Source organism: Numida meleagris, chromosome 1 (assembly GCF_002078875.1).
Source record: "Numida meleagris isolate 19003 breed g44 Domestic line chromosome 1, NumMel1.0, whole genome shotgun sequence".
In the NCBI taxonomy this organism is placed as follows: domain Eukaryota; kingdom Metazoa; phylum Chordata; class Aves; order Galliformes; family Numididae; genus Numida; species Numida meleagris.
This window is the reverse complement of record NC_034409.1, coordinates 6,200,330-6,227,162: the sequence shown is the minus strand read 5'-3', so window position 1 is coordinate 6,227,162 and position 26,833 is coordinate 6,200,330. Positions and strand designations below refer to the sequence as shown.

Sequence of the window (26,833 nt, the reverse complement as noted above, 5' to 3'; positions counted from 1 at the left end):
CACAGTCTGCAGAAGCAATCCTCAAGCTCCTCTTCCTCCCCACTGTTTGCCTTGCTGCTAGTAAGAATGACTTCTCTTCCTTAAGGTATACTGCTTCCAAGGCATGCTGCCATCAAACTGAAGTGGATGAAGCACAGCATAACTCTCTCCGTGCCCTGCAACCAATGGCTGCCACCCAACCAAATGCAGCTGTGTGTGATACGGACACCAGAGACGCGATTCATCTTTTTTCCTGAACTCCTAAAGCCACGCTGGAATCCCAGGCCCTCTTCAGAAGGGCTGGGGCAGGGACAGCAATGAGATGCACAACTAAAACCAAGTCTGCTGCATTTGAATCATCTGTACTGACTGATAAAGGATAAAGACAGTAGCAATTAGTTTTTAGGCTGTAAGAGATAACTATGAAGTGACTAGGCCAGCCCCAAGTTAAATGTGGGGAACAAGATACCAAAACAGCTCAGACCACTCACAAGATGCTCATTCCCCTTGTCTGCATACCCAGCATTGAAAGTGTCACCCGTACTATACAAGGCAGCTCTGATGATGAATCACCTTCAGTGACTGAGTATCAGATCTTGTTAGAGCCACACAGGAACCTTGTTCCAAGAACTAACAGTAAGATATCTTTTTAAGAATCACAATCCTGTGACAATTCAAGTTACTCGATTAGTGACCAAACAAAACGGTCACTTGACTGACTTCACCACTGTCCCAAAAGAGCAGTGATAACTGGGGCATTAACCAAGGACTGGTCTGATGTGAAGGTGAACAATTAAAAAGCACAGCATGGGCCACCGAGAGCAACAAGCAACCCACTAACCCTCAAGCCTCGCCCTCAATAAGACACACTCAGATACAAAAGGTACTGAAGTCATCAACATCCCAGACACTCATACAGCTTATTACAGTGCAGTTCCAAATCAGCACTTCAGCGACACTCATCATCCTCCGGTATGACTGGAGCAGGTGATACTGTCCTAGCATGTAATTCACACCTAGAAACTGAAGTAGTTACTCATGGCTCAGAATGAGTACACGGTACAACTGTAGGAGTGAAGAAGCGAGAAAGGTTTGTCTTTAAGAAGCTAGCCTGCACACACCTCATCTAAGGGACAGGACAAACTGAGAAAAGCTAAGACCTAGCTTTATCTCCAGAGTAAGTGTCCTTAAATTGCTGCAACTGTATTTCACTGCTAGTTAATCCTTGCAGCACGTATCAGAGAACGTCACTCAAGAACAGCTTTGGAAGCTGGAATTGCCAAGCAGAGCACTGCGTCTTTGTTTACAGTCCCTCTTGCACAGTGCAACCGATCCCATGCACAGAGAACACCTGCCTCATCCCTTCGTCGAGGATCTGTTCTAACACCAGCCTCATTAAAGAGAAGCCAGAATGGATACGAGAATTCAGGTCCTCAAGGAAGAGCTTTTATGGCTGCAAGACACAGAGAAAGAAAACGGGTTTAGGTGGCGATGAGAGATGAGAATATCAAAGCAAACATTCTGCCCATCTAAACATGGGTTCTGGCACTTGCCTTCAGCTGCTGTGATAGCTTTGACAGTATAAAAATCAGATGTGAATATCTATGATTTATAGATAAAAGTCTACTGCAATCGTGACAGAACAAACATCTGCACATCACTTTCCATTCAGAAAAATATTTGACCACAATCGTCAAAGATTAAATACAAGCACCACTGTGTATGCAGATAAGCTGAGAAGTCTGACATAATCAAGCTCAACTGACAACACCCGACTGCTCAGAGTCACACTGACTTAGCTTTGTTTTAAGCACTCCATATCCTAACATTCCTAAACCCATAACCAGTTCCACAAGAAGCGATGCCAGCATGCACGCACAGTACACAGAACAGGCAGCAGTCAGCCAAGCCAGCCTTAGAGCTGCCAGCATGGGCTGTAACTGGTCTGAGTGTTTGTCTCCATTACCACATCCTTCAGTTTGTTTGAATTCCACAGATGCAATACAAAGGTTACGTTTAGTGACAACTGGAGTTTGACACTGAAAAGCTTAAGAGCTTCTTTTCTGTAATCAAGCAGGAAGAAAGCTGCGGCAGTACAAGCCTGCAATCAAACACACTACTACTGCTTCTTTTTGCTCTCCCCTCCTTCCCATTGGGCCAGCAGGAGTTCTTCATCTTCTGTGCCTTCTCTCAAAACGTTCAGGAAGAAGGGGAAGACACTTGGAACATGTTCCAACAACTAGTTTTGCCTCGTATGAACACCCTCGTCTTCTTAGTGGACCATAAAAATCCTGCCTCTAAGATGCTAATACACAAGGATAGATAAAGAGACATTTGAAGAGTACTACTCTCTTCCTGAGGACTTCTAAAGCCTTTTTCAGCAATGAACAGAAATGAATTAGCCAACAGAGCAATACTGCTTTCTTACCACAGATCGCAAAAAAAGAAAGATCCGAGCAACACTGAAAACCTGAGTTCTATTTATTCCATCACCACTGGCAGAATTTGCTTCACATTCAGCTCACAGATACCTCTCAAACTCAGGAACTGGGATTACCCCACTACTGAGATTGTCAGGAGCAGTATGTCACTACTGTCAGTGAAACATTTGTGGTGAAACATTTTCCACTTCCAAAGTAGCCTAAGGAACAGGGCTACGTCCTCCCTTCAAGTGATGAGGAGTTTTCACACCCCAAGCTGCTCTTCCACACATGTAAGGCAGCCTTACTGGCCATGCGACCCATTTTGCTGCCGGAGGAATTTCTACTGTCTAGCAACAGTATCTGTGGCACCAGAACGAAGTCTCTGCTGTATGCTTCATTTTCTTCATGCACAAACTCATACAAGGCAAAGCGAAGGGCTACAGGCTTTAGGAATGACTTCAGCTGATGGACAAGCATGATGGGAACTGCCTAAACCTGTAGCCAGGCTATAAATTATTCCATGGCAGACTAGGAAGGGATTCTAATTCCAGCTGATGCATCATCATATGGGTTATCACATGGTAAGATCCAGTTAGATTAAGGTAATCTATGTCATTTCCTGACACAGCAGACTCAGGATGAGACTGCACAAACAGACCAATTTATATATAGCCTCATTATTCAATACTGATTTATTTAATTTATTTTTCAAATGACCTGCCTCACGCCTGTTACCACAGTCAAGAATAAAGCCCGTGGAAACATGGTTGGCTACAAGCTGTGACACTGGAAAACTGGAGTCAAAGTAAAAAGCATTAAATTAACCAGTGATTCTTGAATTAGAAGCGCAGTTCCCATTGAAATTCTCTAAGATCCAACCAGTTTCCTTGGATATTAAGGGTACGTTGCTTATTACAAGTCCAAATGGTGTACTTGGCTCTTGCTTCAACCTCCACTACTACCCTTACCCTTCCAGCTCTCCTCCAGAACAGATCAGAAACAGTTAAAGAGACTAAACAGGGCACTATTTGTTTTGTGTTGTAAGTAGCAATGCAAGCTGAAGGATACAGCAGAATATTAACTAAGTTGTGGTATTCTTACTAGAACCACCCTTCAGCTGCCAAAAAGCTGACCAAGCAGCGCAAAACGCAGCATTTGAGTTACATTAAAAAAAATACAGGCATCAACTCGCCAGCTTATTTTCATCACTTACTCTTTCATAGCAACAAGCTACTTCATTTAAAGAAAGCTGGTAGGGAGGGCAGAGGGAAAGATAAGGAAAGCTTAATTTCACGATTAACGCAAGACAGAGATTTATGTTCCCATTCAGGGAGAGCACGTTTACCAGAGCACTCTTTCCTCAATTAAAAATGGATGCTTTTCCAATGGTTGTGATAACCAAAAAATGCACAAGGAACCGTACCTGCTTTCTAGGCTTAGCATGTCACAGTACAAACTGTCCTGCTGAGTTCACTGCCTGAATCATCCTGCTAATTAGAAAATGCAGAAGTGCATCCTACTCCCTCAGTTACTCACATGCTATTTAAATGGCCACACACTCATGTTCGCTAATCCGAAGACAGCTTTGTTTATGGTGACGTGTTTGTTACTCATCTAATTACATGAAGGTGGAATAAACTGAGACCTTCCTTCAGTACTGTCAACAAAGAACTTCAGCAAGAAACAATACATCGAACCAAGCACTACCCTCACCTTCCTTTATGAACTACTTCAGAAAGAGAGGGTAGAGAGGCAACGAACTGCATGCTACGTGCAGACAGCGGAACCAACTTATCCATGCTCCTTAAATCCATTCCCAGTTCTCTAATAAAATAATAAAGCAGTCTTCAGGCTTTCTGAGGCAATCAGACCAGAATAACAAGCTGTTACCACATCAGAGTAGTCCCTTCTGGTCTTCCAGCTCGTTAACAACCGAGACCACAGCCCACCACTTGGTACTAGAACTCGCAGAGATCATTGCTTTGAAAAAAAAAATAATAGCGATCATCCCGTGCCATGAACCGAGCTACTCACGTAACTTGTATCACTAAGCATAAGGCTCAGCAAGCACTTACCATGGCAAGATTTTTGCATCTAGCTTGGTCACCACAATTCTCCACACCGCCACCCTTCTCCATGCTCCCAAGTGTGCGCTTTGGAGAGGTTTCAGGAGTCACTTCAGGAAAATCTGACAGGAGATTTCTAGGCATCACACCCTCTGGATTTATCAATCCCAGTGCAGCACAGGATGCCATCAGCATGCTACGTAGTGTTGCTAGCTGTATTCATTTCTGAAAGCAGAAAACAGCATATTTTATTTTAAAAAAAAAATACAGGTTTAAATATAAGGAGGGGAAAATAAGTAGTAAAAAGATTCTCTACAAGTTATTACAAGGCATCTCTTCAGTGCTCTGGAACATGCCTAACATCTGCGGGCAGCTTTAGGAAAAGTCTTACTCTAAAAAAGTGAATTTAACAATCTGACAGAGCAGGATGCATCCCTTCCCATGTGCTTCCTAGCCAGATGTCTACTCTTACAAGCACAGACCCTGTGTAAATATACATCCTACAGATTCAGCTTTTGTTTTCTATTATGACACATCATCACTGGTAATAAAACCCCATAGGTTGAGAGAGAGAGAGCCAGCTCAAGTGTCTTCAACTTTTAAAAGCTTCTAACAATTTATCAGACAGTATTTATCTGTATAAGAGAAACAGAACGCAGTTCATTTTCCAACACTGCTGAACTTAACTGTTTTCTCAAGCTGCTTTATGTTGCCTACTTCTGGTTAAAGATCTACGAACAGAACACAGTTCCCTTTTTGCACCATCATATCATACAGCAAGACTGCACTTTAAAGCTTACAAAGCTTTTATTTCACTTAGCCATGAAGAAACAACGCTCGCACAGCTGGAAGATGCTTACTGGAACAGACATGCACCAGCACTTACTGAAAGAACAAGAGCTTTGTTCAAGTCATCCTAGAGCTCTATTCTGTAATACGCCTCTGAATTATCGGATCACAAAATACTCCAGCAGAATTTCTTCCTTCATTTTCCATGTATCACACAGACGTGCGTCACCCTTCTGCACTAACGGGGAAGGAAGGAAGGCAGAAACTAGCTCATCTCAATGGCCTGCAGGGAAGCATCTTTGCAAGAAGAAACTGCGTTGCAGCGAGGAGCACAGCGCCTCGTGCTGTAACAGCCCATCTTCTCAGCCATCCTGCTGCTGACTGCAAATAGCAGTGACGCATTCCTCAAAACAGCTGGCTGTGAGGTACCACGTTACATGCCACCAGTTGGGAAGCAGATAGCATTACCCTGACACCACACAAATGAAATGAGACGGTCCTGCTTCCCAAGTGCTTCTCCCTTTATTATGGCTCAAGAGGTGACATGAGAAGCAAAGTCAGTCCCGCATTTCCAATTCAATTGGCTTGCTTCTCCTTCCTCCCTACCGCTGTCAGCTCCGAGCTGAGAAACCAGAGCCTCCCGGTAAGCTGATTAGTGTTTCACAGCAGTGAGATAACATCTGCCAGGACTGAGCAACAATTCCATCTCGCTGATCGTTTCCTCCCAGGAGAGGGCTATGGCATTACCAGAGGTATGTACGAGCACTCCCTCCTCCGTGCTGCGGCACCAACATCTGTCCTGTGGGAAGACGCCCACACAATGGAGCTGGGCTGCGGTCCAGCGACTCTTGGAAGCACAAGCAGAGTAAACAGAACACTGGATCTCCACAACGTGAGTATCTGAAAACTGTCAGACCTGACGTTCATTTAAAAAAAAAAAAAAAAAAGATTTAACCTTGCTTTTTCAGAGGAAAAAGCTTTCCTCTGTTAATAACGTGAGCTATAGTCACAATGCATCCTCAAGATAATGGTCTCCTAGTGCTACCACTGAGGATCTCGGGTGTGATTTTAAGAACCACACAAGACAGGTGCACGTGAGAACACTGCAGCATCTGCTGTAACCCTGCTTGCCACATACCACGAAGTCACACTGAAGAAGGCTGTTGGTTTTTAGTGGAGTTTAAGCCTAAGAGCAGCACACAAAATATAGACGTAGTTTTCTGAAGGCACTTGACTCCCCTGAAACTCTCAGAAACCCCTCAGTGACTTGATACATCATCTCCTAACTTTGAAGGTAAAGCGTGGGTGAAAGATTATTTTTCCAAGGAGGGACTATTAAGAGGTGCACAGTCCTCCTGACATTCAACCAAAGGTGGGTCGTATTCCTAACTAGCATCAATTTTTGTCCAGGTGTCTCAGCGTAAGCTGGGCATGCCCCAGTTGAGCAGTCTCTCACGGACGCATTATAGATTTCTTCAATTACACTTGAAACTTGGCGAACTTTTTATGGACTACACTACAAAGGAGAAGTCACAGCTCACTGCCCCAGAATACTGTAGGTACCATAGCTGAGATTAAAATGCGAAGACTATCTAATGAGGCTTGAATCCACGTTACCAAGAAACTAGCCAGCCAAAACTTGGTGGGAAAAGGGAGTACCCAGGAGCACCGTTCTGCTTCCTCCAACAGAAGGATCTTAGCACCAGGCCCAAGCCCCACAGCAAGCTGCAGCCAGTGCAAGAGGAATACCCAGATTCAGCAGTAACAGCCATCAAAGCCATGAGTTCTAAATACCAATAAATAATGTCCTGCTATTCATTCCGGAGTTCGGGCTCTGATGTCCTGTAAGGCTCCTGAACAATGAATAAAGGCAGTGACTGCAACGGGTTAGGAGAGCCTCCCACACAGGATCAAGCATGACAGCATTGCTTCTGCCTCTGTGCTGTAAACCATGCCTTCTTCGGAGGTTCAACACATTTCAGGGAGGCCTGGGAGAGGTGCAGCAGACTGGGATCCTGCAGGAAGGGGGAGATGAGAAAAAACAATTCCCTTCTTCTGTCTTCCACACCATCTTTTACACATTAGAGGCCGTTAAAGTCATAAGCAGCTCACAAACATTACTACTTCTCCCCTCTGCTGTGTTTTTGTGCTTCAAGGGAGAAGCTGCTCTCCCGTATTTGTGCAATGCCTAGTGCAGCCACAGCTGATGCGCGCTGCTGCAAAACACACAGCATGTTTTACAAACAAATTCCTTTCCACAGCTAACACAGAGGACTCTCCACCCTTTTTATGTCCCCTCTTCATTTTGCGGATCCGGGACAGAAATAGCCAATGATCTAATGAATTTCAAGGAGACCCCACAGGCTATGTCAGTAGGATTGCCAAGGTAACCAGTAAGGGTTCAGAAATAAGGTAACCATCAGCAGCGGCAGCGAGAACAGCAGGGCGACAGACGGCTGCTCCTCCTGACCTTCAGAGATGCATTACAAATGAAACCTGCTCACAACAGGATCTGCCTCCTGCTCCGTTCAGCACGTTACCGTCTTTTGGGTTTGTTTTTTTTTTTTGGATGTTTTATTTTTGAGGAATACGTGCTCGTACAGTTATGGATTAAAAATCAAAAATAATCAGACCATGAGGGTACAGAAATGTGACAGGATATTAAAGAACAGCCGTCACAGGGCAGCGGCGATTCTGTCAGTGACAATGATTGCTTCTTGGTCACACTGGAACTGGCTTTCACGAGAATACAATTCACATATGCACATTTGGCAGAGGGTAAGAGGAAGAAATTGAAATATTGAGTTTTACCTTCAAAGATTTAATTTTGCTTTGGCAGGGGTACATAGTGCAGAGGCTGCAATAAAGTGCCATCAGAGATAAGGTGCTGTCTGTCCTTTAAGAAGAAAGACAATTTAGTTTTGTATTATTATATAGTTTTGCTAAGATTACTTCTGACTGAAGTTCCATTCCTGTATTTAGAGGGACTGTTTCTGTAGTAGGAGATAGAAAACAGTATCAATAATCCTGCGTGAAGGCCAGCTTAAATAAACAAAATATCAATTCCACAGAAATGGAAGACACCAAGAAGCCAGACACAAGGGCTGTGTTAGCCAGCAGCCAAGAGCCAGCAGACAGCACCATCCATTTACTGCACAATACAATTAAAGGAAGTAGAGTCAACTTTTTTTTTTTGCAGGTTATCATACATTTTTAAAAGGCACAATATCAGTCTTTCCCTCTCTTCGCCACACATAGAATTTCCAGAGCACACTTTGTGAGCACAGTTCCTAAGCTAGATCCCTAGGCCAAGGCTGTACTCTGAGCATCACAAACACTGTGCTTGGTTTTCAGCAACTACTTTGCAGGCAAACAAGTGGGACAGAAGAACTGGGCAGTGAACCTGAACGCTTGTTTCATCCATTGGCTGTACAAATACACACCAATGCACAAGCTCAACTCTCTGTATGCTATCAGCCATCTTTCCAGTGGCACTGCTCGAGTTGAGAGTTTGCCTTAAAAACAAACACAGACACCTGAAGGTACTCTGAGATCATTCAGAGAGTCACTGTACAACAAAAATGATGGTACAGGAGCAGGCCAGAGACCTTGCATCGCTATTAGCCCCTGACAACAGCTAGCAGCAGATGCTGAGGGAAGAGTGCTGATAAAACAAAGCAAACAGAGCAGGAATTCATTCAGCCTCCTGCACGTCGCAGTCAAGGACTTTCAAAAACAGGGCAGGCATCTGCGTCTAACAACATGATGAAAATCTCCTTGCATTAAGTGCTCCTGCAGCATACCTCTGAACCAGCCGTACAAGATCCCAGCTAAACAAAACAGACTGGCCCACGACACGTCGTTGCTGTGCCACTGCTGCTGCAGACAAGTTGGCTGATCCAGCAGGGTGGACATATTTCCTCCTTACAAACAGATTATTCAGTAGCTGCATTCTCCTTCACCGACTGAAATATGGAGGAAATTCTTGAGCTTTAGAGGCAAGCTAGTTCCTGCTCTTGTGATATACGGTAAGCTGGAGCTGTGTGGGAGCAGACCAAGTGACAGTGCTGCCTACAAAGGCCAAACACCACGGGCAAGTTGGCCAACTAGGAGCATGCAGGACAGCCTGAGGTTTGCTAGCAGAGACAAGCCCTGGAATCAAACAGAAAGTTTGTAGAATATTCTCATAAAGAGTTATGAAAGCTGGAGTAACAACCAACAACATTAGTTTTTAGGAATGGAGGTCAACCAAGACTGGCCAAGAGTTCAACTCCATTTTCTTCTCCATATCACAAGCACAGATGCTTACAGTGCACAGTCTCGTCTACACATGAAAAATTCTGGCCGTCCAAAACAGAGGTAGCGTTACTTAACGTCCACTAACGTTTCCTGCCCTTGTTTAGAGGACTGTCATCACTGCACATTTGGCCAAACAGAAACACTGACCATTAAAGACAACAAAAAAAGAAAAAAAAAAACCAACACAAAAAGAACACCCCACCCCAAGCTATGACAGAACGGCCCTCTGAACAACAGGTAGACACAGAACATTCTGATTGAGATTTTCAGAGTTGAATTCAAATAAGTTTGAACAACGTTCAGCACAGTGGGAGCTCTGGGTGCTCTCACAGCAGTGCAGCAGCCTGGGACAGACACACATCTACCACTTCAGTAAGCGCAGTGCTAACAGCCACGTGAGATCCCAGAATGCAAGAGACTTCAATTAAATATTTGGTTTTAAGCTTTCTACTTTCTGTGTTTCTATGGTACAATCGTAACAAACTCTCCAACTTTTCTCCACCGACTTGAGAGCTACAAAATCCGTTGGCTTTTAAACTAAAAACAAAGATTCTCTCAGTCCTCTAAATCTGGGAGCTGGAGCCTGAAGGAACACACTGGATGTCATTCATACAACTTGCACTAGAATTTGCAAGAGCTGCCAACAACGAAATAATTAACCCTGTGTACACAGGTATTGAAAGAACCAGATGGGTAAGGCACCAGTTCAGCAGAACTTGAATCCAGCTGCCTTCACTTCATCGCACACCTAAAGGTTTCACAGAATTACAGCTCAAATAAACGTAGCCATCCACTTTTAAATGAAAGGAAATGACCACAAAGCAACATTTTAATCAGCTTCTAAGCAATAATTCAGTCGTTACACTGAATTCTCCAAATCACGTTTTGCTCAGAAACAACACTTCAGGTCACACCTTTGACCACACTAATCCAAACCTCAAAAGACCAGAAAGAAGGATTCAGTATCATGCTTCATTCTTAACTGGTTTTTCTTGATATTCAAGAACAGCCTTTCTGAGACACTATACTTTTGGAATTTAGTTACCTGCTGTACACAAGTAAGCCAAAGCACGACAAGCAGCCTTTTGCAGAACCGTCACTACCTGACTCCTCGTTCTCCCTCCACTGCCAGGGAAATGCTGCCTCTTCTAAACAGAGGGTGGAACACCACTGCAGGCTTTGACGGTGCCACATACATTCACCCAGCCTGAAGACAGAACCTGGCGGTGGGAAAAAGCAGGTCCTTATGCATCTCTGCCTCACTCCTTGGAAGTAAGCTGTGTTCCCGGTTCATTACAGCAACTTCAGCTGCATCCCGTTGCCTACAGCTACGGCACCGCTGGGAAAGGTTTGCGCATAACACTGTGGGTTAAACTACCAGAGAAACATCCCTAACGCACTCCCAATCCCTCCTTGTCGCAACTAAAAATAAAACTCTGCTCAGTGTCAGGTAGTTACTTTTCTTTAGGTTAACATCTTACACAAGGATAAGGCTCTCACTGGTAGCCTGTGGTGATTTGATGACCGGTATCTGCTTAGCAGGAAAACTACATCCCATACCCATGGCTGTCCAGTCCAGTATGAGCTGGGCTTCCAGGTTCAAGGTGATGGCTCAGGTCTCCCCTGACTTCAAGTGCTCTTGTACAAACTGCAGCAAAGAAGGCATCCAGCTCTCTTAAAGTTACTTCAGTCAACATCAGGGTGGTGCTGTGACAGCCAGCACTTGGGAAACATGAAATCTACACCAAGAATTTTAGGCACAGACTCCACTATAATTAGTCAACTTCTGTCTTGTTACAGGTCTAGCATCACCAGGGTTTAAGGCTGCATTACGTAATGACTGCTACAGTCATCACAAAGGTGAACCAAATCCTGCTTTACAAAGTACACATAAGGACAGGACAATTTTCAGCCCCAGCGCTTCTGTGTCACCTCTCACAAGGGGATTTTGTCTTGCTTCCCTGCATTCGTCGGTGACCGCTGCGATGGTACAAGGAAGAGGGCAGAAGACATCGAAAGCACAAAGTAGATGTATACTTTAAAAAAGAAATTAATTTAATGGTCATTTAATTCCTACATAAGCGCATAAAGGTCTATATGCCCAAGGTGAGCTGAGCCGAAAACAGCACTGGCAAAACAAAGCAGTAAATTCTTGCCTTGTACATTCATTGGTACAGGAATGATCAGTAAATACAGTTAAACAGTTGGCTACACTGGAAATTAAAATTACTTGCTTCTATTTTCTAATTAAATAAGCGGAAGGATGTGGCAACAGAATTTGACAGAGCCTGTCTGGCTGGCTTTGAGAGCCACTTTTATTGCCACTTACTTTCACGCTCCCGTATTTTAGGTGGTCAGTCAGTCTGTGACTTGTCAGCTGCTACGGAGTTACGCTGTTTGTTACTATATTCAAGGAGCCAGCCCCTCTGCCAACATTCTTGGTTAATATTTCTCTCCCAGGTATGCACGTAAGCAAGGAAAAGCAACTATGATCGAGAAGAGTTTCACTGTTCACAAAGCACAGAGATTTAACATAGCATCTCCCTGTTCCTTCCCCATTTCAGACTTCATTTGTACTTCCAGTCAGAAAACTTGATATTACTCATTCACTCTCTGTTGTAAGAACTCAAAGCAAACCCACAATGAGAAAGATACCGCAGCAAAAATCTATTCAATTTCTTTAAACTATGAGTAATCAGTGTTTTTCTTTCCTGTTTAAACACCAGCTCCCCCCCCCCCCCCCCCCCATACATGTATTATCATTATTAGGAAGGAAAAAGCCCACAGTTGTTATTCTGTAGAGCAGTAGCTGTACAGCAAAGTACACCTGCAATGCTGCATTAGCCAAGGATCTGTAGAAAAGCCTGAAAATAATATCTTCGTATTAGCCTAAGCCAGAAATTGCAAAAGCTTGTAAGATTTATGCTTCGGTTTAGAAGGAAGTTTTTCCTTCTGTTCCCTTCATGAAATGAAAGGGGAGAGAAAGCAATCACTACATTTCTGATACTTCACTGTAATAGTTTAGAATCCTTGCAATAATAATAATAAAAAAAGACAGCCTCCCTCCAAATTTTTTGCCTGCATCATCTCTTGGGTATAGGCTCACATACAGGATGAAACGCAACAGATTTTCAGCCACCTCCTCTGGGTGCCATACCCTACCAAAAGCTATTCAGGAAACATGCCCTTAAGATCTTCAATCGCTGAAAATCTGGAGTGTTTGGAAGGCTGTGGTTTCTCTTACACATACTAAACCTCGCCCGAACTACCCAGGCTGACAACCTTCAGAAGCACCAGCTGTCTCACACCTTCTCCAGACGGAACAGGCACCTGACAGAGGGTAGGGGAAATATTTTGAGCTAGAATCTGCTGTTTAAGCCAACAGTTTTTCCAGTGGTAAAACTAAATTCTGGAGAGACAGGAAGCAGTGAGAAGGAATAAAGCAGCTCTTTACCATCACTCTTAGTCAGCCCATAACACCACACACAGAATCTTTAAGTCTGGAAAAGACCACTAGGATCATCTAGCTCAACCATTCACCCATCCCCACCATGGCCACTGACCACGTCCCTCAGTGCCACATCTCCATGCTTCATAACCACCTCCGGGGACTGTGACTTTACCACCACCCTGGGCAGCCTGTGCCAATGCCTCACCACTCCTTCAGAGAAGAATTTTTTCCTAAAACCCAACCTGAACAAACAATCGATGTTAGCACATCAGAAGTTTAATAATGTACTGGTATTAAATCTTTTATTAAAAAAAAAAAAAAAAAAAAAAAGGGAAAGAGTTTAAGTTGCCAGGGACAGTTTGCTGCTGCATGTGGCTTTTTAAACAGAATACGACAGGGAAGAAAAATCCAAGGGAAAAAAGGAGCTTGTAAGCAGGACAGGGAACAACTTTTTACACTGTCTGGTAGGGATAAGACAAGGGGGAATGGCTTTAAGCTTAAAAAAAAAAAAAAAGGAGATAGAGGTTAGACATTAGGCAGAAATTCTTCACTCAGAGGGTGGTGAGGCACTGGCACAGGCTGCCCAGAGAAGCTGTGGATGCCCCATCCCTGGAGGTGCTCAAGGCCAGGCTGGATGGGGCCCTGGGCAGCCTGAGCTGCTGGGGCACAACCAGCCCACGGCAGAGGGCTGGAACTGGAGGAGCTTTCCGTCCCTTCCAGCACAAGCCGTTCCATGAAAAAGACCCCTTAATACAGCTCAGTAATGGGAAGCTAAGCCTCGCCTATGGTAGCGCAGTGTTCTGCTGAAAGTTCTCTCTCCCGTTCTCCGCACTCTGAACCACATCCCGCCCAGCAGCACCTCTCCTGTGCCTGCGCCGATAACGTTACATGCCACTTCTCGGCTGGAAACCGGAGAGCAGGCAGCGCTTCGGTACGTCACACCACGCTGCCTGGAGGAAGTTTAGAAAACAATGGGGCGAAAACACGAGGGGGACAGCTGCCGTCCCAGTGCTTTATGAGAAAAGAAATCACCCATTCACGAGGAATGAGACCAAAGCTGAATTACTTCCACCCCGCGCTGACAAGCGCCTGAGGAACGACCCAGAGCGGCACAGGGACGCCGAGCCCCAGAGCTCCTCGCACCTCGGGGGCGGTGGGAGAGCAACTCCTGAGCACAGCTCCTCCTGGGAGAGCGGGAGAAACGTAAGGGAGGGAAAATCTCCTCATAAGGAGCACCCGGATTGCTGTCTGAGGAAGACTCACCGGCTGCTGGCAGAAATCCGCAGACTCTCCTGACAGGAATAGCAGAGAACAAGGGGATAAGCTGAAAGGACGAAGGGCAACAAGCACTCCAAGTAGTGCAAGCCCAACGCGGGCTCCGCCGAGCAGCCGAACTCATGCGCACTGCACCCGGCCAACACCCACGGCGGGCGGTTAAAGCGGCAGCGCCGCGCGGGGCCAGGGCGGAGCGCTTCGTCCCGTCTGGGAGCGGCGCTTCGTCATGGCTCCGCCTCGCCCTGGCGGGACGGCCGTCTTTGTCCGGGACCTGCCGGCACTCCTCGCGGTCAAGTGCGGCGGGCTGCGGGGGTCTGTGGGGGAGAGAAGGGAGGGCGGGGGGTGCCGCCATCTCCGCCCGCGGTGAGTGAGGGCGGCGCCGCCCGGGAGCCCTGAGGTGAATTCCCGCCCCGCCATGGGCTGTGTGGTGTTCTCTTCAATCTGCTGGAGGGTTCGCTCCAAATTTTCACGCTGCGCTGGGGAAGGAGCTCGGTTCTCAGGGGCTGTCCCTCTGCTGAGCAATGTTAAGGGTGAAAGAGGTGAAAGCAGTAAAAAATTATCAGCAGCCTCTTCTGGCTGCACGCTTTTCTGAGCGTCCTGAAACGTTCTGCATGCTGTGTTGAGCAGTGCTGCCCATTGCAGCTCTATCACAAGTTCCATCTACTCTTCTTTATTACTAATTTATCATCGTGCTGGCTGGTGTTTATTTATAGAAAGTATGTGCAAGGCTATGACAGCCATCAGATTAATGATTTGATTTACGTCCCATGCCACTGTAAAAATTTCAGGCTGTTTTTAGGAAGGGCCTTTGAACAGCTCTTGCAGAAATCATTATTTCTTGTCCATGCTGTGGTGGCAGTTATTTCTCGAGCAGAAAGTGCCTAAACACATGGAAGAAGGAGATATTTCAGAAAGATGTGGCCCTACCCAAGTGGTAAGTGTCAGAAGTGGGATGAGGGAGCTGTGAGATTTAGGTCAGCAGGGCTTGGGTGAGACCATGCTCAGCCTGCAGCTCTGCAAGGAGCCTCCTCTGACCTCAGGAGTGGTGCTTGGGGGACAGCAGGTGGATGGGATCCCAGAGAGAGATTTACCCTGCTTCATGTTGATTATTTTAGAGTTGCTATCTAATCTAGACTGCTCTTTCTACAGTTAAGAGAGATAGGGTATCTCCACTGACCTAGCTGGACAGATGATTGGGAGGAAACATCTCCAATGGCTGCAGTGGTGAAGCTTGATCAAAGTCCTACGTGTCTCTCTTGACCAGAGAGACTTTACAACTTGCTAACCTTAGGTTAGATGAATCCCAGCTCTTTTATTCTTGGTTCTGCCAGCAACTTGGTATAGGATTATATGCCTTGACTATCACCTGCAACATGTGTTACACAACAGTATGGGAGAGGAGAGTGTTTCATTTTGTCAAGGAGGGACTTGGGAGTGGTGTCTACTAAGTACAGCCTACAGACACTGGCAAAGGAAAACATCCTTTTTGAGGAAATGCATTTAATTGGAGAACATACTTAAACGCAAGCATGTACTTTACTGATATCCTGTTTGGGTACATTGTTAAACAGATGCAAAGTGCTTTGCAATTCATCAACTTGGGATGTTAGATAATAACATCAATGTGTTATTCTTACAGCATTATGTGCAAGTAAATGCTAACTCACCCTGCTGGAGCTAAGGCTCTCCTTCCTGAGTACATCACCTTGAGGAAGAACCTAGTCCCAGTGCTCTGTCACTTCCACAGTGTTATTCACTTTATTTCTTGATTTTCCATCAGCACGTTATGATAGAAGATCTAGTCTCACATTGAAAATGTGCTGTCTACATTTTCCTACCCCAGGTGTGTCTGAAAGAGTTTTTTTGTCCTTCTAATCATCATTTGTATGTTTTTTTCTTCTTTCCTCGTTCTTCAGCATTATTGACTACTTATCTTGGCACTAACTTCATTCTGTGTGTTGACACATTCTGTCCTGAAGGTGGGGAAATTTATGGTACACATTTCCAAGTACACAGCCTATTACTGTGTATTATAGAGAACTTCCCTCCTCTGCAGCATGAAAACTCGTTATACCAGTTTAAAAATATTTCAAGTATGCATCTCCTTCCTAAAACATTAATCATTAATTAGCATGTGGTACTGACATTTCAGGTTGCTACTCAATAAAGCAAGACAGTATTTTATGTGCCTTTCTATCATATTCCAGTATCAACAGCACATGGCATGCCCAACATCAGTACAGTCCTGTGTATGAGAAGCCCATTCTGCAGCCTGTCTGGAAATGTTACCAGAGCCACTGGATTGAGACTATGTTTGCAAAGCTCCTCCTGGCAGTCGGACACCTTTTCCTTGTGTTACAGCCCAAAATTCAACTTTCTTCTCACACAGAATGTGCTTTGTTGTATTTATTACTGCAAATAGCTGAGACCAGGCACACTGTACTGAGGAGCTGTGGTCAAAGAGGATCTTATTCACCTGTTTTGGACCTTCTTCACAAATAGTTTTTCATCTTGGGTCTTTTCTTCTCTACACGTGATTTGGATTTATAAAGCAATTGGTAGAACTGAGCAGTCAGGAAAAAAAAATGTAAAAAGGTGGAAAGGTGTTCGTTATTTATTTGAATTTCAGTGGACTTAGAAAGCTCCACAGTTAAAATTCAGGACCCCCTTGTGCTAGGCAGTGTGTATAAAGTAAAAAACACTCCTGTTTTGGAATGCTAGTAATTTGCATTGTGACTGTAAAACAACAGAGAAAATAGGTAATAAATGTGTACTGGCATATGAGATAACCACGAAAGAAACTGGGTTAAGCCAAAGTGAACTTTGATTTACTTTTATGGTCATTATAGTTAACTTTCTGTTGTGGTAAACGTGGTATTGTGATTTGTTATTTGTACAGATTGCCAATTAGAAACCTCAAGACAAGATTGTGGCTTATCATACAACATAACATTACGAATACCAGCTAGCTTACACTGACTGTAATTCATGTTTACAATCAGTAATCCCACACGAGATATGCTTTATGATTCATGATTCATTTGTACAACTTTTCCCCACAAACCTCCATGTTCTTTTTTTGGCAAGGCACTCCCAGCTAACAGTACTGAAGGACTTGGTGCCCCAGCACACCTTACTCTTCAGTCTCTAGCTGCCAGGATTAAGTCCAAACAGTGATAGAAACTTCCAGTGATCAACTTTGGGATTTGTCTGTGACTCAGCAACAGACTCACATCCCAGCCCAGATGACACTCCTCCCTCAGATGTGCCAGTTCAGTGGCTTTTGTGATGCTGCTGGTCAGGTCTGGGTAGTGATCTAGATTAAAACAAACATTTTTTAAGGAAGGAAGGAGAGGTTATTTTTTTTTTTTTACCCAGATAATTTTGCATTTAGTTTAGAGTGTCATGAGAAAAAAAAAACTTCAGTTTGAGAGAGACAAATAGCAGACTCAGAAACCAGATCTTCTGCCATGGGAACAGGAATGTGGAATTCCAAAAATGATGATCCAGGCTCTGCAAGAACTAAAAGCATTAACTTTCTCTAAAGATGAAAGGTCTGAAATCCTGTTCTTCTCTGAGCTACAAAGAACAACTTCCATTCCTTCCCCAGGAGATCAGAGTGGAAAGTGAGAGATGGGTTTGAACAGTCTGAAGGTTAAGGGGCAACTGAGTCTCCCAGACTGATGCATACTAGACAAGCACTTGAGATACCATAACTAGCTGTAAAAAATGGCCAAGGTTGGATCTGTGGAGAGCAGTCAGCATTTATTAGGTACTGGATACAATATATATCCAATTTATCCAATATTGATGAAGCACTTTTTTAGTACTTTAACTCTTTCCCCTGTTGCTGAGGCTGTATCGCTGTCCTCAAGCCATTCCTTCTGCCTCCTCCATCATCATCTCCACCCCATTGCTTCTTGACCCACTGTCTCCAGAACTCCCTGTACTGCCTTTCTGCCTTTCGACTGCCTTCTGTGTCCATCAAGCCATTTCCTTCTTGCTTCTCTTCCATGCTGCTTGCTCCAGATACATTGAACCCAATCTGATAGACACATTAGCGAGCTGTCTAGTAAGTGGGACTTAATTTTTAACTTCACTTGTGAGACAAGACTTGCAAGTATGTGAAGAAGTCTACAGAGGAAGAAGTTACCCAGTGAGCTGTGCCATCCAAGTGGAGCTGGGATATACTTTTGACATTCAGTAACTCAGCTGCACTTCTAATTTAGGCACCTAAATCCTTTCTTGTATCTAGTTCTTAATCTTTTTCTTCAGCAGATCTTACTCCTTGAGCAAATACTTTGGTTTTCCCGTGGTTTGCTTGCTGAGATACAAGTGGGACTGCCTTCTACTGGTTTTGCAATATGCACTTCAAAGTAGCCCAATTTTATCAGCTTCCTGAAGGATTAATGCTATAGAAAAGTATACCCAGCAGCTGGTCTCTGACTTCTGCTATTTAAAAATTGTGTTTTCTGACATTTTATTATTGTTCTCCCATACATCCCGGTGCGTATAGACAGCTGGTTATTTTCCAGAGTCAGCAAGTTCAAAATGGATACAACTTGCATTCCTATGGAGCGTAGAAAAATGTGCCACTGAATTAAATATTAATCATATTATTTCCAAAGGAGAGGAATGCGAGTATAATTAAAGAAACATATAAAATGATTTATTCGGAAAAAGCGTAAAATACATACTTTAAAAAATGTATTTATTTTCTTAGATTTCTGGTTTGATTCCTGTTCAGACTGAAAGTTAATTCGCTAATGGCCCTCCACTGGCCCATAACGTGAGGCTGGCTGATCTTAATTCCAGTTCCCAAGGACAGAGTGTCCTGTCACACAGTGAGTTGCATTTTGTGTTCAAGCTCTGTTTTCTGTTTCAGCAGAACAGAATGCTTTGTGGACAAGGACAGCACGGAGGGATTCCTTATGTTTGAGGAGAGGGCTTGCTGTTGTTATCCAGGATGTTCTGTAGCAGTTCTGAAAAGGGATTCTGTCTGGGCTTTTTGGTAGGCAGGGCTGTGTGCTCTGCCCGGAGTCAGCTTTAAGTTAGTGGAACAAATCATGGTAATTTCATTAGAAACCACATCAAGCCTTGTTCAAGAAAAGAGTTTAGATGTCTGTAGCAGAATATATCTGGACTTTAGACATCTATATTTCTTCTGCAATCCCCACAGTTGCTACTTATCAGTTGTCTAAACCCACATCTGCCTTATCTCTGTAGGTTCTTCTCTGTTTGAACTGAAAGTTCACCAGTTGCACACGCTCTCTGAGATGAACAGAAAATTTCAGTGCAAATTTACCTTTGTTCAACACGACAACTTACAGCTTTTCTATCCTGAGTGTAACTCAGGCTCAGAGAGTCCACAGCATGCTTGGGAGATTTGGTGATATTTACTTATGAACTGGGCTTCAGTGCACTGCACCTTTACAGAAATCAGGTTGGTGGATAACCTTCATGGTTCAGAAAGTGAAAGCACAGATAAAAGCTTGTAATCATGATGTTACAGAAAGAAGATGAAAGGAGGAAAGAGGAATGGAATTTATCACCTCTAGACCTTCAAGGACGAATCATGTATTTTATGTTACCATCAATGGATAAAAGAATTCCCTATTGTGGCAATCCTCTAATACCGTGGGACAAGGCTATTAGAGGATAATCCCAGCCTAAATTGCAACACTGTGCTTGAGCACTGGTTCTCCTAATGCTGTAGGATACAATTACAGATCAAGGCCTGGAAACCACAGCCTTTGTTCTGCCTTATTGCTTAATTGTTTAATGAAGTATTCACTTCATCTAAGTGAGTGCTTTGTAATTTTGAAGTTGCATGCAGCTGGCAGTGGCAATGAGCAAAGAACTGGCTTTTTTACAGGATAATTTGTTCTCTTGGTAATAGAAGGTACCATTAAAGATATCTGACTCTGATAGTAAATAATCTGAGAGATCTCCCAATAAAAGAGGAATCTCGTCCTTAAAAGTGAGGAAAGAAAGCACATTTGTTACTGTTTGTTTTTTTTTTCCTTCCAGTCTTCCTCTTGATGCTGTGCAAAGACAGATGGGAGAGGTGGTTTTACCATTTGTGACTGATCCTGCACTAACAGCTCAGTTGTTAAGGTCATGACACTGCATCGCATGTACCTCTAAAATGGGACGGGAGACAATCTTGATTAAAAAAAAAAGTGCATATCAAGAGGAGAGCAGCATTCAAGTCCTTTCCAGTCACTATAAAGAAACACAAAACAACATTTCAAAAGTGTATTTTACACTTTTTGGAGGTTTTAAGAGGAAAGCAGCAGCCTTGTTCTGCCCTTTAAAATATCCCTATGCTCAGGATAAGGTGTCCGACTCCAGCTCCCAAGGTCACCAGAGGCATCATTTCCCTGCTGGCTACTGGTAAGCACCTCTGCACACTCCAAGTATATCAGGTGGTTTAGATCACTCTTTTGAAACATTTCATTCTCTTTATGAACTGTAGGAGGAACTTAGTAAATTTGCTGTGGGTTTGGGTTCCATTTTTGGCCAAGCACCCAAACTCCAGACACCAGATGTCAAGTGTAGGCAATAGCCTACTGAGAGAATGTGACCCTGGGAACAAGAGAAAGTCATCCGAATTCTGGAGGTTTTCTTGCATGTCAGCAATGAAGGATCTCTTGCAAGTGCTAAATACCAAAGTAGTATTTCCAGTCTAGAATATAGAGTTTTTCCTGTATATTTTCTTTATATAGCTCTAAAAATCTTTAATGAATAAGATCAGTACAAAGAATAGGTGAGGTCACCCGTACACTAATCCCTTGCCAGCCCTGCCTCTTGGGAGGAAACGTCTCTGAACACTTTGCTGGTTCTCACAAAGAAGGATGCTTCTTCAGTGAAACCACGTTTCTGGAGGAAAATGGCAGAGAGGGGCAGATTGCAGCTAGTTCACTCATTGCTTTCTGTGCATACTCTGCTGTGTGTGCCATTCTTGTGAAGTCCATGGAGTGCAGATAACAGGAAGAAAACCACCACGCAGTGTCGCTTGGAGGATCAACAAACAGTATGAGATGGAGCATCTGCACATATGCTGTAGATGCACATGTATGTAGTTTATGCATTGTTCTTGGCCCAAAAGAGGTGGCAAAGTTGTGACATTCAATGGCCGACCAGTTCCATTTAAAAGGAAGTACAGAGCAAACCTGTTGTTTGTCTGGACACTTTGTAACTTGTTTTCACAAATCTTCCCTTTTCAACATCATTTAACAAACTATTACAGGCCTTTTAATAAATTACAGTCGTTAACCTTGCTGAGAGTAGCTGAAGGCAGGATTTTAATTCATGCAGTAAAAAGTCTGTCCTCCAGGCACGAACGTTCAAGATCACACGAGTGTCGGAGCTAATATCAGCTCAAGGACCAGCAGGACCAACGCTGGCTTACAGCCATCTTCTGTACCTTTACAGAGCTGACTGGTTCCTGCCTGTGCCAGTGCACAGATTCTTCTCATACTGCTTTTTTTTTCTGGGCTCCAAGCTGTCTCTGTAATCTGTTGTTGCAGCTGGAATAGCTGGAGCAAGGGAAGGCCCTTGTTACCCTTGCTTTGCCTTTAAGGACATACCTGCCAGCTCTTCTGTAGGGAGTTTCCTGCAGAAGGAGCTGCGCAGAGGCAGCACATCTGACTAATGGCTATGAGAGACACCACCTGCAAGGGCTGTCACCAGGCAGCCTTGAATCAGTCGTGAGAGTCTCATTAGCTCCTGATTCCTTAATGGTATCCATCTACTTCTATTACCATCTATTTTTGTATCCCCTGTGCGACCGTCACCTTAATAGGAACCCTCTGTCCGCATGAATGTGGTTATTTTTCATCCATATGGGAATGTTTGCATACACTTTTAACTCTAAAAGATGAAAATTTTAACAAAAAGAAATCTGCTGCAAACAGATGCTCAGTACCTTTTTCCCAAAATAACCCCAACATTTTGCCTCCCTTGAAGAAAAGATCTTGAGAAACACTGCAAAAATATTTCTTCAATACATTTTTGGCTTGCCAGGTCTTGCCAGGTCTAGTTATTCTAGCTGCTTATCTCACTTATGTAATATTTGAGTTTGTTGTTGTTGTTTCATACTTTTAACTGCTTGCTTGTAGCGTTATTTCTGGCCTTGGCTCAATTTCTGCGGTTGCAGATGGCTGCAGTCTGAGACAGTTTCTGTCTGAACCAGCTTACGATGCCACACTGAGTCAGAGGAAAATCAGAAATGAGAGAGGGCACAGATCACCTCTGCCTCAGCTGCGTAGGAGCACAACTGTACGGCAGGACCAAAGGTTGTCAAGTGGAACGGGCATTGAGTCATGACTGGCAGAGATGACTTCGCTCTGAGTGGAGTCTTGGCAGCAAAAAATCAACAAAGGTACATCTCAATTACATCTTCCACTCTATCTGCTGGTGAGAATTGTCCAGAAGCTGCCTGGCACAAAGCGGATGTAACCTCTACCCTATTGCCATGGGCTCCTGGGTTAGACCCCACTCGTTGCCCTCTGCTCTTATCAGTGTGCTTGTTGACCTAGCTGTGTTCACTGCATTCCGCAGCTGGTCATTCAATGGTGTTTGTTTGAATTCCTCTGCTGTTTCAGCATGGCCCAGTATACTCACAGTTTTGGTGCATGAAGCAGTTACCAGCTTCCCTCTGTGCTGCGGCTTTGAACAGTGTAATTGCTCCCCATCCTTTTCCTACAGAGTGGGAATTGAGGGAGGACTTGTTAATTCAGGCTGATAACAGTGTTCCCAGAAATTCCAAGCATTATTAATGGTGTCAGTATGGTGATCCTGCTTTCTTACTTTTCATGAAGCCATGCTTAAAACTGAAGTTCAGAAAAAAGATAGCATTTGTATTCTTTAATATTTACCATAGTCTAACGATTTCTATTGCAGACTCTTGCAAAGTGTTCACCTGCCCTGAGGGATGGAACGTCTTGGCAAGATGTCTGCATTACAATTGGAATATTGTTCCTGCTGGGAGAAGACTTGAGAGAATATTTTTACTTCTCACCAGTTCCTGCTGTGCCTTGGCATTTACAGTCCCTTTGGAGTAACACCATCAGCAGTTTTCACCTCTGCCTTGCAGACTGGCTCAGCGGTGTGACAAGAGTATTAGTTCATCACCGAGCTGTGAGTAGCATAGTTGATTAGTTTTTATCATTCAGTGCTTTCAGCGTGTCACAGACAACTTTGTAACTTCCTTTACAGATAGGGGAAAGTGAGTCACCAAGACAGTGTCCCTTAGGTCAGCTGTTAAGAAGTGAGAAGGAGAACCTGGCTGAAATCTGGCTGGGAGAACCATCGCCTGCATTGCTATTGATTATGGAAAATCTGAGGCATGATTGCCACACTCCGCACTCCCCGTCTCCCTGCCTTGCAGATCCAGTCTTCTGGAAGGTCTTTGCGAGTCGCTTGTTCCCTCCAGAACCTCCTACCAATCTGCAGAACCTCATTTGGATCTAAAATAGAGCTCCCTATATGACAATCAGGCCATCTGAAGCTGTGCTCAGCTGAATGGCCCAGGTCCCTAAACATGCCTGCATTTCTCACGTGTGTATTTCTTAAAGCATGACAAGGTCCCCTCTTGCATCCAAAAGTCTTCCAAGAATTCAGTATCAAGTAGCTCATCTTGATTATTGGATCACAACTGGTCCTGCAAGGTGATGGTGAGGGAGCAAAGACAGAGGCTGCAGTGAAAGTGGAACAGAAGAGAATTTACACCTGTCCCTTGCATGACTTAGGGCGTTCTTGAACCAAGGCCTCTATCCCCTTGAGCAGTCAAACAGAAACACAGCAGTAGCAGAACCGGTAGCGCAGTAACAGGGAATGGCAAGATGTGAGCTGTTATTGCCCTCTGCTGACCGTTTGCTATACAGTGCCATCACTTCAAGTATTTTCTGCAAACAAAGCTGCCAAGAAAGATTTCTGAGATCTGCAGTTAATTGAAGGAACCTCTCTCTCTCTGTTTTTTTTTTTTTTCTTTTTCTTTTCACAATGTTAGATATTTCCTTAGCTGAACCGAGGTTGCAGTTCAATCAAATACCAGTTTGGGGTAAGCAGGCCAGGAAGTAGTGACCTATGGTAACTAAGAGGTTGGGCTAGGCAGTCACATTTGTCTTCTGCTCTATCAGCTTCCCCAAGGTCACACTGCAGTTTTGAGAGTAAGCCAGGAAGCAAATCCCTTTTTTCTTGGTTCTCGTCCAGCACTTCACAGAGCTTTTCCTCTTGTTTATGTTTCAGAATTATCTAACAAATGGCTTGTAAACATGTATTTAAATATTCTAGTGATGAACAAGGCAGAAAGGTCTTTTTTTTTTTTATACTTTAAAAAAACTATTTAAAGATTTTTTTAAGCCTATGAATTGCTGCTGAATTTCTGTTCACCAGGACTTCTGCTGTGTTAAATTTACTCTTTGGATTTTGCTCCTTTGGTAGCTGGGAGTGGGTAGCTGAATAAATTGGTGTTGTGTTTCAGCCATCCAGTGCCTCAGGAAGGTTTCAAGCTGTCCAAGGCAATGTTACTGGATTGTCTACTCTGAATAAATGCTCACATGAAAAAAAAAACCACTAAAAGTGTGCAGGGCTGTCACAGACAACACGCAAAGAGGGCTATGATCTTCCTCAGCTTCTGTTTTACCACACTGAGTTCTTTAGGCCTTTTTTTAACAATCTGTGTTAAAGGATAGAAGTCTACGCTCGCTGCCACAAATGCTTTTCCCCAGCTCAAAAGGGAGAGCTTTCTGATGGCAGCTCTGGACCACAGTTCCAAGGCCAAACAGGAAGAGGAGACATCAAAATTTCAATTCCTGAACTGTTGGTAGAGTTACTTTATTAAGTAGATTATTGCAATGATAATATTATAATAACAATAATTAATAGTAGCCTCAGGCTGATGAACAAATGGGATGATTGTCCTTGCGTGAATATTCTTGCTGGTCCCTGTAAAAAAAAAGGGGAAGCTCAGTCAATTTTCCAGTCCAACACTGGCATTACAATGTGGACATAGCATGCACAGACATGGAGGGAAAATGTTACAAGCAGTACTGAATGGGAAATGTAGTGGGGAGCACCTTTGTTTAGAAGGAAGGATGGCTGTGGGAAGAAGAGAGTTGTGGGGGCTGAGAGAAAACAATGAAAAGAAAACCCTGGGAATGGGAAGCAGAGACAAGAAAAGAAAGGTACTATGGAGGTACATCGGAGGTTACGTGTGACATAGTGCTCACCAGGAAGCAGAGGTGTTAAATCCACCTAGTCATTAACACAGCATTTAAGAACCTCAGCATTCATTCAAAGAAATTACCCTGCCAAAAAGGGAGAGAAAAAAAATGGAAGAACTGTTTCAACTTTGCTCTAAGGACTCAAAATAAAGAATTGCAAGAAAATACACAGTCATTCAAAAATGTTTTTAACTTAATCGTGTGAGGTACTGAGAGAGAAGATGACAAAGTTTTAATGGCATAAAACGTAAATTTCATTGAACAGGCATAAGAATCAGAATATTCATATATAGACTGAAGGCCACTTTAGGAGAATGACTTCATGTGTTTGTTTGCTTTCTCCTTTCCCCCACATTCCATATATGTCTTCCTTATTCTTTATTGCTTCTTTCCGGAAGAATCACTCAGTGTCCTTAGTGAGCGTGATTTTGGGCCCGGAAGTGAGGAAGGCTGGAGCAGGTATAGAGCACATTACCCTTGATGTAAAGAGAGGAGAACTGACAGGGAAAACATCACTCATCGTTTCAAAAATGATTTCATCCACTGTAATTGTTTATAGGAGGACGAGTCTGGAACAAAACCTGAACGCCACTTTGGAAGACCTAACACCTCCTCTGCCATCAGCAGCTGAGGCAGCCTGAATGTCAGCATTCTCCTGTTGCAGTTAATTAGTCCTTAAAAACTCCTTCAGAAGGCAGACTATGGCTGGAGCTTCCGTTGCCTTAAACATAACCCATTACATCAGGCCTCACTGACATATGGCTCTAATGAGCCAAGTAGCAGATAGTCTAAGATTTTGCCATCCCTATGCTTGTTCTGCCTTCTCCAGGGGAGACTTTGCTTCAGCAGAACTGGTAGGAGAGATCAACGCCTGTATTAAGTCAAACAGGCTAACTTGCACTGCTGAGGAAGTAAGCTTAAAGAGTTTGGTTATGATCTGACCTAGGCCACGAGAATATTTTTTATTTTCAGTTAACTCCAAGGCAGCAAAACTCTGAATTTAGAAAGCCTGAAAACACTGTCACACCCAGGGGGGAAAAGTTAGAATCTATTCTCCTAAGTAGCTATGACAAAACTATGTTAAAATATCCAGGTACCTATGCTGCTGGCCCCGCTTAGCAGTCATGAATCACTATTCCAAAACCCACGGCTTCAATTTTAGTTGTAGACATTTCATTTGTTATTTCATCATCTGCTTTTGTTTTCCAATTTTTTTCTCTTTAACAACCATAATCAATAAAAAAAAAGAGTAGCCCTGGGATGCTCCCATTATCATGACTTCAGAATCCACATTTTTAATACTAACACTTTGAAAGTCAT

The 26,833-nt window shown here is 43.7% G+C and overlaps 1 protein-coding gene and 1 long non-coding RNA gene across 6 annotated transcripts in view; one reads left to right on the top strand and one right to left on the bottom strand.

The window, feature by feature from the left end:
* PROSER2 (proline and serine rich 2) overlaps positions 1-14,433 on the bottom strand; it is a 30,370-nt gene extending 15,937 nt beyond the window's left edge. For all 3 annotated transcript variants that reach the window (XM_021384375.1, XM_021384376.1, XM_021384377.1), the window contains exons 1-2: positions 14,271-14,433; positions 4,478-4,693 (exon numbers count right to left, since the gene is read on the bottom strand). In XM_021384375.1, the coding sequence (XP_021240050.1) occupies positions 4,478-4,663 (186 nt within the window). In that variant the 5' untranslated portion in view covers positions 4,664-4,693; positions 14,271-14,433. The remainder of the gene's footprint in view (positions 1-4,477; positions 4,694-14,270) is intronic.
* LOC110392266 lies at positions 14,606-26,538 on the top strand. 3 transcript variants are annotated; one of them, XR_002434280.1, is made up of 4 exons: positions 14,606-19,725; positions 20,313-22,668; positions 23,190-23,426; positions 23,505-24,620. It is a non-coding gene; the product is annotated as an uncharacterized LOC110392266 (long non-coding RNA). The 3 variants fall into 3 exon arrangements; XR_002434281.1 differs by having other exon boundaries at positions 14,778-16,125; positions 16,490-22,668; positions 23,505-24,629; XR_002434282.1 differs by lacking the exon at positions 23,505-24,620 and adding an exon at positions 26,073-26,538 and having other exon boundaries at positions 14,606-22,668.